This window comes from Diospyros lotus, chromosome 11 (assembly GCF_014633365.1).
Source record: "Diospyros lotus cultivar Yz01 chromosome 11, ASM1463336v1, whole genome shotgun sequence".
Classification (NCBI taxonomy): Eukaryota; Viridiplantae; Streptophyta; class Magnoliopsida; order Ericales; family Ebenaceae; genus Diospyros; species Diospyros lotus.
In genome coordinates, this window is record NC_068348.1 from 19,533,984 (window position 1) to 19,547,254 (window position 13,271).

The following is a 13,271-nucleotide window of genomic DNA, read 5'->3' on the forward strand; positions in this document are numbered from 1 at the left end:
TAGCCTCCATACTCATATATACATCTCCAGAGAACTAGCTGTTGCCAAAACAGGCAAAGAGAAATTTTGAAATTCAAAATTCTTTAGCTTTTCCAAGCTACAACTGAAGCATATCAGCATCTATGGGAATCTTAGTTTACAAACATATTAGAAAAATATATTGTATAAAAAGCCAATTAGAGAAAGCTGATGAGACAACCTAATATCAAAATTAACCATAAGCTTTTTGAGACAAAAAAAATCATATAAGTTAGAGACAAGAAAATCAGGATCTACAAAAGTAAAGTCAAAACATATTTTCTTCAAAAAAGATTTTACTTTTTGCATTAGGAAATTAGGATATGATTTTAAGGTACAAGGTGAAAAATATTTTGTATAAATAAACATTTGAGCGTGCAACAAAAGAAATGCAAAAAACAAAGTACAATAGAGACAACTGTTGGACTTCGGTTGATCGAAGTTGTCTAACAACCATTCGCACAACTTTGGATGAAGGCTAGGTTATCTAAGACAAGAGGCCAAGATTCTTTCCAACTTCGGTCTACTTAAGTATATCTTAAGTCTATTGAACTTACATATGATCAGATAGAAACATTATATCTAACTTCAGTCGACTTAGGCTAAACCATCAGCCGACTTAAGATACATAGCCATGAAAAATACATATTTTTCTTTATAAGGAGCTAATAAAAATATATCTATATTATAAAATATTTTGGTTATCATCAAAATCGTATTTTCTTATCTTTGAGTTTAAGGGTGTCTAATAACTATTTGAAAATTGAGTTTGAAACATTACACATTGTACTTTTGAGATTTGGGATAATTAAAAATAATTCATGACATTTGAGAAATATAAATAATACCAAAGTTTAATTTTATACTACAATTTTCCCCCTAGTGTTAGTTAACCACCATTAAAATTTTATAAAATGATTATATTTAAACTTATTCTTCCACATCTTTCTCTTTTTATCTCATATGTTATTTTCTCCCTATGTCTGCACCAAACAAACGATGGCAAATCGTGAATTACAACATTTACAACAGGGGCATCCATTCATTGTGGCAATTATTCACTCACTCTTTCTCTTTCTCTTGTTTGTTTTTTTCTTTTGTTCTCAATCTATAATGGTGGAGGCTAGTTATGACGGTGGTGACGATAGATGTGAGACAATAAAGAAAGTCATTCATGATAGTAGTGGGCATAATGATGATAGGGGCATCTATTTTATTTTTCTCTTTGACTTGTTTTTATTTTTCCCCTTCTTCTATATCTCCACATTCTTTTCTCTTTTCTTCAAACTCAAATATGGGTTCACTATTTATCTCAAATATAGATTTGGGTTCAAGATGAAGAGTTTCACTCTTTCTAATTTATTCTTCTTTATCTTCTTATCTCATTTTCTTCAAACCCAAATATAAGTTTGAGATATAGGGTTTCACTTAATCACTCACTCTCTTTGATTGATTCATTATTTTCTCTATTTTTCTTTCTTTTTCGAATCAAAATCTAGGTGCAAGATGAAATGTTTTTGAATTCTTCAAATAGTTTCCGGTAATCGACAAGTAATGTTTCACTTAATCATTCACTCTCTTTGGTTCATCATCATCATCTTTTCCTGCACAATAAATATGAGTTCTTTGCATATGAATCCAGATTTTGTCTTGGTTCATATTTTTTCTTTCATTCTTTGGTCAATAAACTTAGGTTTGGTTTGAGTTCATCCTTTATTTTTCTCTCTCTTCAAATAGTTTTTGGTGATTGACGAGTAATAACTAATAGTTACTTGTTTTTTTTTTTTTAAATTAAAGGAAAGGAGTAGGAACAAGAAGAAAAATAAGACAAAAGAAAGGTAAAATTTAAGTTTTTTAATCGTTGATGTTATTTCTCTAAAACTAAAGAATTTCTTATAATTTTGCTAAAAGTCAAAAGTATTATTTACAATTTACTCTTAGTTATTTAATTTTTTTTTTGTAAAAAATATGATTTTGGAAATAATAATATCTTAAGAAAAAATTTGTATAAAGAGGTAAAAGTATATGATATGTCTTATAGTTCAAAAAGCTTAAGAAGTATATCTATATTTAATTATTTTTTTATTTGGAGCTTTCTAATTTAATCCAACAATAATTTGTTTTTATTTAATCTTCTTTTTGTTTGTTTGGGTCAACGGCCACGGCAAGGGAGCAACAAAACATAATGTGAAAATAAAAAATGAAAAATAGAAAATAGAAAAAAGAATAAAAACGAAGGAAGCGCTGAAGAAACCAAACGGCGTCCAACAGACAATGGCCGCTTCATCGCCGGCAGCAAATAACACCACCGCCTCGGCCGCCGTGCCCTCCGTCGCCGCCACTGTCCCGGCGACCAACGCGTCGAAGAACCTTCGCGGCCTCAACAAGCCAAAGTGTATCAAGTGCGGCAACGTCGCTCGATCCAGGTACTTCTTTCGAGTTTTGTTTGTCACAAGTCGCTTGGTTCTGGTTCTTCGATATTCAATTACTCATTATTTACTTGGGTGGCTGTTTGAAGTCTGTAAATTGTAAGTTTTCGTGGATATAGACCTAGGTTCGAAGCCCTGTTGCAGGGTTTTATTACGTATTTGCACGAGCGCATAGACAATTTCGTTTCTGGGAATTCATCAGGTGTTCGATGTTGTGTTTGTTTAAGTACGTGAGTGGTACATTATATAACGCAGAATTGAAGATTACAGAGTTCTCTGCATCGTGATGGAGGATGGCTTGGAGAGAAATTTCTTTGGTAATTTGTGGGAACAGGCCCTGAGAAGTTTGTTGCTTCCATGGAGAAAGTCTTTGATTTTGCAAAGGATGGGACTGACCTAATTGTTCGAACATTTATTTATTTGTTCTTTAGTTTGGGGGAAAAGGTGAGCGTTGGTGGTAACAACGGTTAGGTTGCTCCTTTGTGCCTGGAAGGTCACTGGCTCAAGTTGCAGAAACATCATATTTGCAAAAAAGTTAGGGAAAGGCTGTGTATAAATATGGCACTCTCCCAAACCACTCTCCCAACCCTAACAAAGTGGGAAGCGTTGTGCTCTTTGGAGAACACCATTTTTCTCTTTGGTTTGAGGAATATAGTTTCTTATAACAGGACAATATCTTGTTTTTTAGCCTTCAGTAGAGCTTAAATTCTTTTCCATAATACTGTAATTTACCCTATGGTTAGTTTAGGAGCTAAATAATTTGTGATTCAGAAAAAATGGCATTGTTTGCAAATCAGTATTTTCTTCCTGTTGAGGAGGAATGGGGAGTGGGTGTGAGATGGTGCCAGGAGGAGCAACTACTGGAACCTGTTTATGCCTCAATACTATTCTTCTTGTGTATTTCTACTTCTAGAATTTATATATCAGGAGTCCCTAAATCCCTTTCCTATTCTTGAAAGAGTAGTTCTCTACTTTGTACGACTTGAACCAACCAAAGAAATAGAATAATTGGGAAAAGAACTGAAAAATGGAACATAGTTATGCCTCCAGGGTTAAATCAATTTTTTTGTCAGTTACTTTTTAGGGATAATATTATTTAGTAAGAAAAACCTAGTGGGTATATGCAGTAAAATGGATGGGGCTATCATTTACTTTTTAAGATATTGGCGCTTGTTACTAGTTCTGTTAGGTTGAGAACTTTTTTTCAGAATTTTGCTAATCTTGAGGGAGATGGTATGCACACTACACTTACATGCCAGAGATTGAGTAAATGGAAGGAAAAAATACCACAGGGAAGACAAGGCTTTCTTAGGGATGTAATAAAAAGAAATTACAAAATTAGAAATGGCTGGAATGTGTCAATTTGTCTAATATACATATCAGTTGCCTAGCTATGTTATTCGAAGAAGGGTCAATGTGACTTCTGAAATCCTGCTAGGTAAATTCCCAACTGAATTCAACTTAGTTGTTTTCCTCAAAGTACCTGAAATTAAGATCTTCTAATCCTGTGTATACATACATATACATATATATGTCTACTTCTGTTAGTGTATATCAATACATCTTCCTAAACCATGCAGCTTTATATGATAACTGTAATAGTGCATTTAGGAGAGGGGAATGAAATGGAAATGGATGAAAAGAGTTCCATCCATTCTCCTCCAAACCCCTATTTCTTGTCTCCCCCAAATGGGGGAATAATGGATTGAAAATCTAACTCTGTGTGTTGATAATATTAACCTTAATAATTTTTTCAAAGTTCAAATTTTCCCTTGACTTAATCACACTCTATCTTCCATTAAAATGATATTAATGGTCATTTGTTATTTAGTATCCTTTCGTTCCATCCATTTTGTTGCTCTCCCATGCAAGGAGAAGCATTTTATGTTCCTTTCCATCCACTACTCTGTCACAGTTGCGCTGTGACCGCTGTCAACTTCCGTTCCGGTGTGAATTAGAATCCGCTAGAAAATTGTAAGAGAAGAGAAAGGTTTAGAGAAGAAGAAGAAAGAGAGAAGGAATATTTGGGAGGTAGAGAGAATGCAGAGAGTAGGAATCTGGAATTGGTTAATTGATACTCGATACCAACTTACAGGAGCCGTTTGGGCTTATATAGCTGTCCTAGGGTGCTTTCACAGCAGATTGCAGCCCTCATAACCAACTATTTTGTCTTATCCCAAACACCTTTACAGCTGGACATTCTCTCTAACTAACTAACAGTTGGAACAAAAGAGAATTACTATGGAATAATAAAGAAACATAGCAGGTAAGTAAATCCGCAATAAAATTTGGCCTTGGTTCTGTGACAATGCCCTTCCCTTAAGCGATTTCTTTTCCTTAAGAAATGTTTAGGAGCAGTGAACTAAAACGCGGCCTAGGCGGCCGCTGGTCGCCGTGATTATGGCCAAATCGGCCACCTTAGGCGCCGGCCTGGCTAATCGGTATTGGGCGACGCCTAAGTGGCCAAGGCGGACGCCTAGCCTCATGAACCGCCTAGCCAAGGCAGACGCCAAGGCGGCCAAATCGGCCGCCTGGGCCGCGTGAAGCATTTAGTATAAATTTTTAGGGTTTTGTTTCCCCTTACTCGTTACCCCTTTCTCTCGTCGATTTCCCCTTCTCTCTCGCGCGCACCGCCACTAACAGTCTATTGCTGAATCGCCATCGCCGTCGCCTCTCTCGTGCTTGCACGCTGCCACCGTCTCCTGTAGTTGCAAAGTCGCCGTCGGCCCGTCGCCACCATCTCGTGCTTGCACACCGCCACGCCACACTCTAGTTGTCTCTTGCTCTTGCAGCTTCACCTTCTTCACTCGCCGTCGCCACCGTCTCGTGCTCGCTACTCGCACACCGCCACACTCTGGTTGTCTCTTGTTGCTTTTGCAGCTTCAGCCTTCATCTTCTTCACTCACCCTCCGGGCCTCCACCTCTTTCGGTAAGTAGTAGCCAGCAGTAAGCAGCAGCTGTTGCTTCTCCCTCTTTTGTTTTCTTTTTATTTTTTTGTTATTTAATTTAGTATTTATATTAATATTTGATTATTTGTTATTCAAATATTTATTAATTATTATTATTAATGTTTTTAAAAAATTAATATTTGCAACTTGCAAGCAAGCAACAAATGTAGCAAGCTGCCTTTGTTGCTACTTGCTGTTGCTTCTTGGGGCTGTTGTTAGTTCTTGGCTTTGTTTGTTAGCTAGTTAGCCTAATTGTCTATTTTAATTCAATCATTCAATGTCAATTTACTTAGGAAAAAAAAGAAGAAAAAAGAAAATCATGTCGGATGGAATTGGGAGTACGGAAGCATCGTCCGATGCCGCCTCAGTTCTTAAAAGGAAATCAAATGATGTCGGATAGGAGTATGGAATGTTAATTAATCCGAAGAATATGGATAAAGTTAAATGCAAGTTGTGTGGTAAAGTTATGTCTGGAGGAGTTTACAAAGTCAAAGAACACATCGGCCACATTTCCGGAAATGTTTCTGCATGTCCAAAATCTTCTCTGGATGATAAAGCTAAATGCAAGAATGCTATTGCCGAGGCAAAGAGTAAGAAGAAGAATAAGAAGCATGAGGAAGATATGATGAGATCTTTGGTTAATATTTCTGACAAGGGGAAAAGAGTGGATGATGAAGATGAATTGGAAGAGTTAGGGAGCAAAAAAGCGCCTCGTACTCTTGGCCCTATAGATAAGTTTGCAAGCTCCATTAGTCTTGAAATTTGTTTGAGTTCGAGAATAACGCAAAGGCAGCAAAATATTAGTGAAGCATTGTTTAAAGAGAGAACACAGATTGTACAAGGATATTGTGCTAGATGGGTGTACGAAGCTGGTATACCTTTCAATGCTATTGATCATGATAGCTTCAAATTGTTTGTTGAGGCGGTTGGTCAATTTGGGCCGAGGTTCAAACCTCCTAGTCAATACCAGTTGAGGGAACCGTTATTAAAGGAAGAGGTTGACAGAATGAAAGACTTACTGAAGAAGCATGAAGAAGAGTGGGCACAAAATGGATGCTCTATTATGACAGACGCTTGGACAGACAGAAAAAGAAGGAGCATCATGAACCTATGTGTTAATTCTAGCATGGGTACTGCTTTTCTTTCTTCAAAAGAAGCATCAGACGAAGCACATATAAGTGAACTCATATTTGAGTATGTGGACATGTGTATTGAGCAAGTTGGGCCACAAAATGTCGTCCAAGTAGTAACCGACAATGTTGTCAACAATATGGGAGCGACAAAATTATTGAAGCTGAAGAGGCCAAATATCTTTTGGACATCATGTGTTACTCACACCATCAATTTGATGCTTGAAAGTATTGGGAAAATGCCAAGATATAAGAAAGTCATTGATCAGGCAAAGAGTTTGACAATATTCTTTTATGCACACCATAAGACCTTGTCCTTAATGAGGTCATTTATGAAGAAGAGGGATATAGTGAGATCGGGAGTCACTAGATTTGCTTTTTCTTTCCTTACTTTGCAGAGTTTGATGGAGAAAAAGGCCCAATTGAGGTCAATGTTTACCAGCTTTGAATGAGAGGAGTGTAAATGGTCAAAGAATGTTAAAGGGAAAACAACATATGCTATTGTGATGAGCATTGCTTTTTGGAATGGTGTAACTTTATGCCTTAAGGTTTTTGCACCTTTGGTAAAGGTGCTTTGAATTGTTGATGTAGATAGAAAGCCTTCTATGGGTTTTTTATATGGAGAGATTAAGTAAGCAAATGAAGATATTAAGGAGGCCCTAAATAATCTTGAGAAAAACTATCAGCCTGTTATAGAGATTATTGAAGCAAGGGTGAAAGATAGGCTAGATAGTCCATTGCATTTGGCGCCTTACCTTTTGAATCCCTACTACCTTTTCAAGAATAAGACTATATATCTTGATAATGAAGTGATGGATGGGTTTTTTAATTGTGTGGAGATGTTTTATCATGGTGATGATCATTTTGAATTGCAAGGTCATGTCATAAATGTTGAGTTGCCAAAGTATACTCGTAAAGAGAGAGCTTTTGGAAAAGTGTGGGCAGCTCAAGGCTGTGCAAAAAATGATGACAATTATAATCTAGGTATAAAATTCCTTTAATCCTTTTCTTAGTTCCTAATGTGTATTAGTATATAAATTTGTTTATTTTATACTTGTTAACTTATGTAGTTACATGGTGGATGACTTATGGAAATCAAACTTCAAAATTGCAACGAATGGCAACAAGAATCCTCTCGTTAACCAGTAGTTCATCCGGTTGTGAAAGAAATTGGAGCACTTTTGTAAGGGTTAGTGCATATTTTAAAACATTTTTAATATTTTAATGTCATTATCCCTATGAAAATATGAACTATATTTCTTTAATATCAATAACTTATCTATCATTTAAATTGATATTACTTTTATTTTATTTATGTAGATACATATGAAGAAAAGAAATAGACTGGATGTACATCGATTGAACAATCTTGTCAATGTCCAATTTAATGCAAAACTGATGAACAAGCAAAAGAGGGAGAAGGAAAGGAATGTTGAAGGATGGATTGTTGAAGGAGGAGATGATGAAGAAGTTGAGTCTGGTACGGGGCTTACTTGGGAAGTGATTGGTAAGCATCCGGAGCAGACGAGATGCTTCAATCTCGAAGAAGTTCTAGGATGAGAGAGCTTCATGAAGATGATTTTCAATCAGAAGAAGAAGATGAGCAAGAGCTCAATGAATTTGATTTTGAGGGTGATGAAGATCATGTATTGGAAGAATATGGAGAGGAAGAATTCCAATTAGATAGTTAGATACTTAGATTCTTCAAGTATGGTCTATATTGCATTATTGTTGCTTTTGTCTTATTGAAGTTTGAACCCAGAACTAATCTACAACAATTGCTTTCTCATGCTTAATTCTATATTTCACTTGTCATTCCATTATTGTTGTATTATTGGTTTATGTTGCATTATTGATGCTTTTCAACTTTGATTTAATTGAAAATAACATCAAATTACATCACAAAGTTAAAAAAAAAAAAAAAAAAAAAAAAGTAGTAGTTTTCCTAGGCCCTGCTTAGGCCCCCTAGGTGCTAGGCCCCAGCCTGGTGCCCGATTAGCGCCTAGCGCTTAGCGCCTTTTAGAACACTGTTTAGGAGGCTGGCAGTTCGGGGAAATTGTCGTAGTAGTTGGGGAAGGTACTCCCAGGTGTCCTCCCTCACGGATCCTCCTTGCCATCTGACTAGCACCTGAATAAGAGGAGCCCCTCGATGGTAGATGACTCTTCTGTCCAATATAGCCTCTGGCTCCTTTGTGACTTTCTTCTCCCTAGGTAAAACAGGCAACCTTGGGTTCACTCGTTCTTGCCCTGTGGACTTCTTTAGTAGGGAAACATGGAAGACCGGGTGAATGTGGGAGCCTTCGGGAAGTTGTAAACGATAAGCCACCTTGCTTACCTTAGCCGTTATGGGGAAGGGCCCGAAGTATTTAGGGCTAAGTTTAGAGATTGGTCCTTGAGAAATGGCTTTAAGATGGGGGTACCTCAGCCGCAGATAGACATTCTCTCCCACTCCAAATTCTCGGTCAGTCCTCCTCCTATCGGCCTGCTGCTTCATCCGGTTTTGGGCTGATGCCAACTCTTGTTTGAGTTGCTGTATCACCCCTCTCCTTTGCTGGAAATACTCCTTAACTGCACCAGCTGAGGTGCACTATTCGATGGCTGGTAGAATTGGAGGTTTAAACCCGAATACAGCTTCAAAGGGTGACATCTTTATGGATGAGTGGTGGCTGGAATTGTACCACCACTGAGCTAGAGCTAGCCACCTATGCCAACTCTTAGGTTGCAGCAAACACACGCAGCGGAGGTAGGCTTCGAGACTTTGATAGGTTCACCCTTTCGGTCTGCCCATCCGATTGAGGGTGATATGCAATCGATAGGTTGAGTTTCGTGCCCATGTTTTTCATCAACTCCCTCCAAAAGTGGCTGGTAAAAATCTTATCCTGGTTGAATATGATAGTCTTAGGGACCCCGTGCATTGCGACTACCCGGTTAGTGAACGCCCTGGCCACTTCTTGGGCTGTGTAAGGGTGTGCTAGCCCCACAAAGTGCGCAAACTTAGTGAGCTTGTCGACAATCACCATTACGCAATCCTTGCCCTCAGAACGTGGCAGTCCTTCGATGAAATCCATGGACATGCTTGTCCATGACTGTTCTGGAATGGGCAGTGGTTGTAGAAGCCTGGGGTATGCCACGTTCTCATGTTTGCACCTCTTACATGTATCACTCCCCAAAACAAAACCCTTGACCGTCCCCCTAAGCCCAGGCCAGTGGAATAGCTGTCGCACCCTCAAGTAGGTGTTTTGGATGCCCGAATGTCCCCCTAAAGGAGACTCATGAAGTGACTGCAAAATTTTCCTCTTAAGCTCCTCCTTGTGGCCTATTACTATCCGGCCTTTATACCTCTGCAGCCCATCCATCATCGGATATCCTTCTACCTCCCCACTTCCCAAAGCCAATTTTTCCAGCAGGCCTTTAATATGGTCATCTCCCTCATAGCTGTCCACCACCTCTTTACACCATTCGGGAATTACCACAGTCATGGCGGCAGATCTTGCTTCTTCTTGGCACCTGGACAATGCATCCGCTGCTAGGTTCTCTTTCCCTTTTTTGTATTGGATTGAGTAGTCCAAGCCCATTAGTTTGGTCATCCCTTTCTTTTGGAGTTGAGATTGAAGCTTTTGTTGGAGCAGAAACTTCAAGGACTCGTGATCCGTTTTGATAATAAACCTTCTCGCCTCCAAATAATGGCGCCACTTTTCAATAGCCATTAGGACAACCAAGAACTTCTTCTCATAAACACTAAGCCCAAGGTGTCTAGGACTTGTTGGAGAGAATGAGACATCTCGGTTGTAGTCTCATTCTTGTGTTGCTGGTTGTGTGTTCTGCTGTGTTGTATCTTGGATGGTTGTATTATTTAGTTGTAGTTCTGTTTGTAGCAGAATATTTGTTAGTTGCGTTTGTTATGTTTGTTTAGCTTTGCTGTTAAGGCTATATATATGTGTTAGCCTCTCGGTTGTTACAAAGAGATTTAATTTCTCATTAATCAAATATTTTGGACGAGGTACTTTTTGTCAGATCTTCCAGTTTTCATTCAATTTCATTTTGTTTCATGGTATCAGAGCCATCGCGACTTGCGTCCATGGCTTCTTCTGATTCGACCTCGTCTCCTTCATTATCTTCTGCTGCTTTGTCTGATTTTGCTTCGGTATCTAAGGCGTTCAGTTTTGCACCTACAAAACTGGACTTAAACAATTACCTCTACTGGAAGGCACAGATCTTAATTACAATTAGAGCTTACGATCTGCTGCCTTTCATAAATAAAACTGATCTACTGCCTAAGTATGTTCAATCGAGTGATGCTGAGCCTAATTCGGAACCAGCAGTTAATCCTGAATTCCTACGGTGGATGCGATCAGATCAGCTTCTTCTAGGATGGCTGTTTTCGACAATTGATAAGGAGGTAATTGGACAAGTCATTCATTGTGAATCTGCAGCAGAGGTATGGAATACTCTTGAAAATTTGTTTTCTCGACAAACGGTTGCTCGTTCCTTTCAATTGAAACAGCAACTTAGGTCTCTTAAGAAAGGTGATATGACTATCACTGAATATATTCTTAAGATCAAGACTATTAATCATGCATTAACAGCAATTGGAGAACCATTGAATGATCAAGATCTATTAATGACAGTTCTGCATGGATTAGGTGAAGATTATGAAACTGTTGTTGGCTTAATTACGTATCAGATGAATGATATTGACCTTGAAAAAGTTCAGTATCTCTTAATGATGCATGAACAAAGGTTATCTTCGAAGAACATGGAGATATCTAGTGGATTGCCTAAATTTGATTCAGCTGCTGCTATGAATGTAAGCTATGCTCCACAACAGCCTAGAAATAACGGTGGAAATAATAATAGTAGAGGAGGTTTTCAAGGTTTTCAAAACAGAGGAGGAAGAGGAAATGGTTTTAGAGGAGGTAGAGGCAGAGGCCGATTTTTTGGAAAAAGGTTTTACTGTCAACTTTGTGGAAAACCAGGCCACTTAGCTGATCGTTGTTACCATCGGTTTGATAGCAGTTTTCAACGTCCCTCCTTTGGTAGAGGTGGAAATGAATCAAGTTCTCAGGCCTTTGTAGCGTCTCATGAGGGTAATGGAGCTTTCTTGACAGATTTAGGGTTTACTCAAGAGACTCATCATGGCTTTCCTCCTTCTCAGTTGAATGAACAATATCCGTCTTCTTCTTCGTCATCTTATCAACTAGGCGATACTTCTTGGTGTGTAGACTCTGGAGCTACAAACCATATCACTTCTAGTCTTCAAAATCTATCTCTTCATTCTCCCTATGGTGGTAATGACAAAGTAGCCGTAGGAAATGGTAAGGCTCTTCCTATTGCTCACATTGGCACTGGTACTATCCTTACTCAAACCAATCCTCCTTCTGTTCTTTCCTTATCTCAAGTTCTTCATGTTCCTTGCATGAAAAAGAATCTCATGAGTGTTTCACAGCTTACTAATGATCATAATATAATTGCTGAATTTCACTCTAACTTTTGTTTGATCAAGGACAAGGCCTCGAGCAAGGTGCTACTTCAAGGAGTTCTTAAGAATGGCCTCTATCAGCTGGATCCAGCATTTGTTCACGCTGCTTCTTCTGCTGCTCCTAGCTCCTCTAGTGCTGCCTTTCCTTCAAATTCGTCAATGTCTTCCATGACAAATGTCTGTTGTTTAGCAAACTGTAATAATGTTCAACGAACTTGTAATAAATCCAGCATGTCTTGTACTGATAGGCTTTGTAAACAGTGGCATGCTAGGTTGGGACATCCCTCTTTTTCTGTATTGAAACAAGTTCTTAATCAAATCAATATTCCTTGTTCATCTACTGATTTGTCATTTTGTGACTCATGTAAGTTGGGTAAACTTCATCAGCTACCCTTTGCAACTTGTCCTATTACAGCAACTCATCCCCTAGAATTGATATATTCAGACTTGTGGGGTCCTGCTCCTATGTTATCCATTGAGGGCTATAGGTATTACATTATCTTTGTTGATGCCTATACTCGATATATTTGGTTGTATCCAATGAAATTAAAGTCTGAAGCCTTGTCTATTTTCAAAACTTTTCATAAGTTTGCTGAGTTGCAATATTCTTTCAAACTCAAAGCTCTTCAAACCGATAATGGTGGAGAATTCAAAGCCTTTATACCCTATCTTCATAGTTGTGGCATTCAGTCTCGGTTCTCTTGTCCCTATACTCACCAACAAAATGGTGTGGCTGAAAGAAAACATAGACACATTGCTGAAATGGGACTTACTCTTTTAGCTCATGCTAACATGCCTTTGAAATATTGGGTTGAAGCTTTTCAAACTGTTGTCTACACTATCAATTTGCTACCAGCTTCACCACTTCAGTTTCTTACTCCCTTTGAGAAACTATATTGTAAACAACCGAGATATATGCACTTACAACCATTTGGTTGTGCTTGCTTTCCTTATCTAAGGTCTTATGCCAAGAACAAGTTTAATTTTCATTCTTCAAAGTTTGTGTTTCTTGGTTATAGTCAAATTCAAGCTGGATATAAATGTTTACATCCTTCAGGTCGAGTTTATATCACTCGACATGTTGTTTTCAATCCTGAGGAGTTCCCTTTTTCTTGCTTATTCTCTGTCAAATCTTCTACTCCTCATTCTGATTCTATTCCTAGTCTGTCTACTCATGTTTTACGTTCTTGTTCATCTTTCCCTCCTAGTCCTTTATCTTCAGTAACATCAGCACCGAGTTTACATGATTCATCTACTCCTATTGTTC

General features: G+C 38.2%; 2 protein-coding genes across 2 annotated transcripts in view; both read left to right on the forward strand.

Annotated features, from left to right (window-relative positions):
• The first annotated feature begins 2,250 nt into the window (after positions 1-2,250).
• The window catches only part of LOC127813229 (uncharacterized), a 50,683-nt gene continuing 39,662 nt past the window's right edge, over positions 2,251-13,271 (forward strand). The window contains exon 1 of the mRNA XM_052354094.1: positions 2,251-2,444. Within this exon, the coding sequence (XP_052210054.1) occupies positions 2,293-2,444 (152 nt within the window). The 5' untranslated portion in view covers positions 2,251-2,292. The remainder of the gene's footprint in view (positions 2,445-13,271) is intronic.
• On the forward strand, positions 2,458-6,977 carry LOC127813228 (uncharacterized). The gene has a single exon (XM_052354093.1). It carries the CDS (start codon positions 5,805-5,807, stop codon positions 6,975-6,977), a length of 1,173 nt encoding a protein of 390 aa, XP_052210053.1. The 5' UTR covers positions 2,458-5,804.

Coding starts and splice junctions, on each gene's coding strand:
- LOC127813228 (XM_052354093.1), top strand. CDS start 5,805: ATGTTAATTAATCCGAAGAATATGGATAAAGTTAAATGCAAGTTGTGT.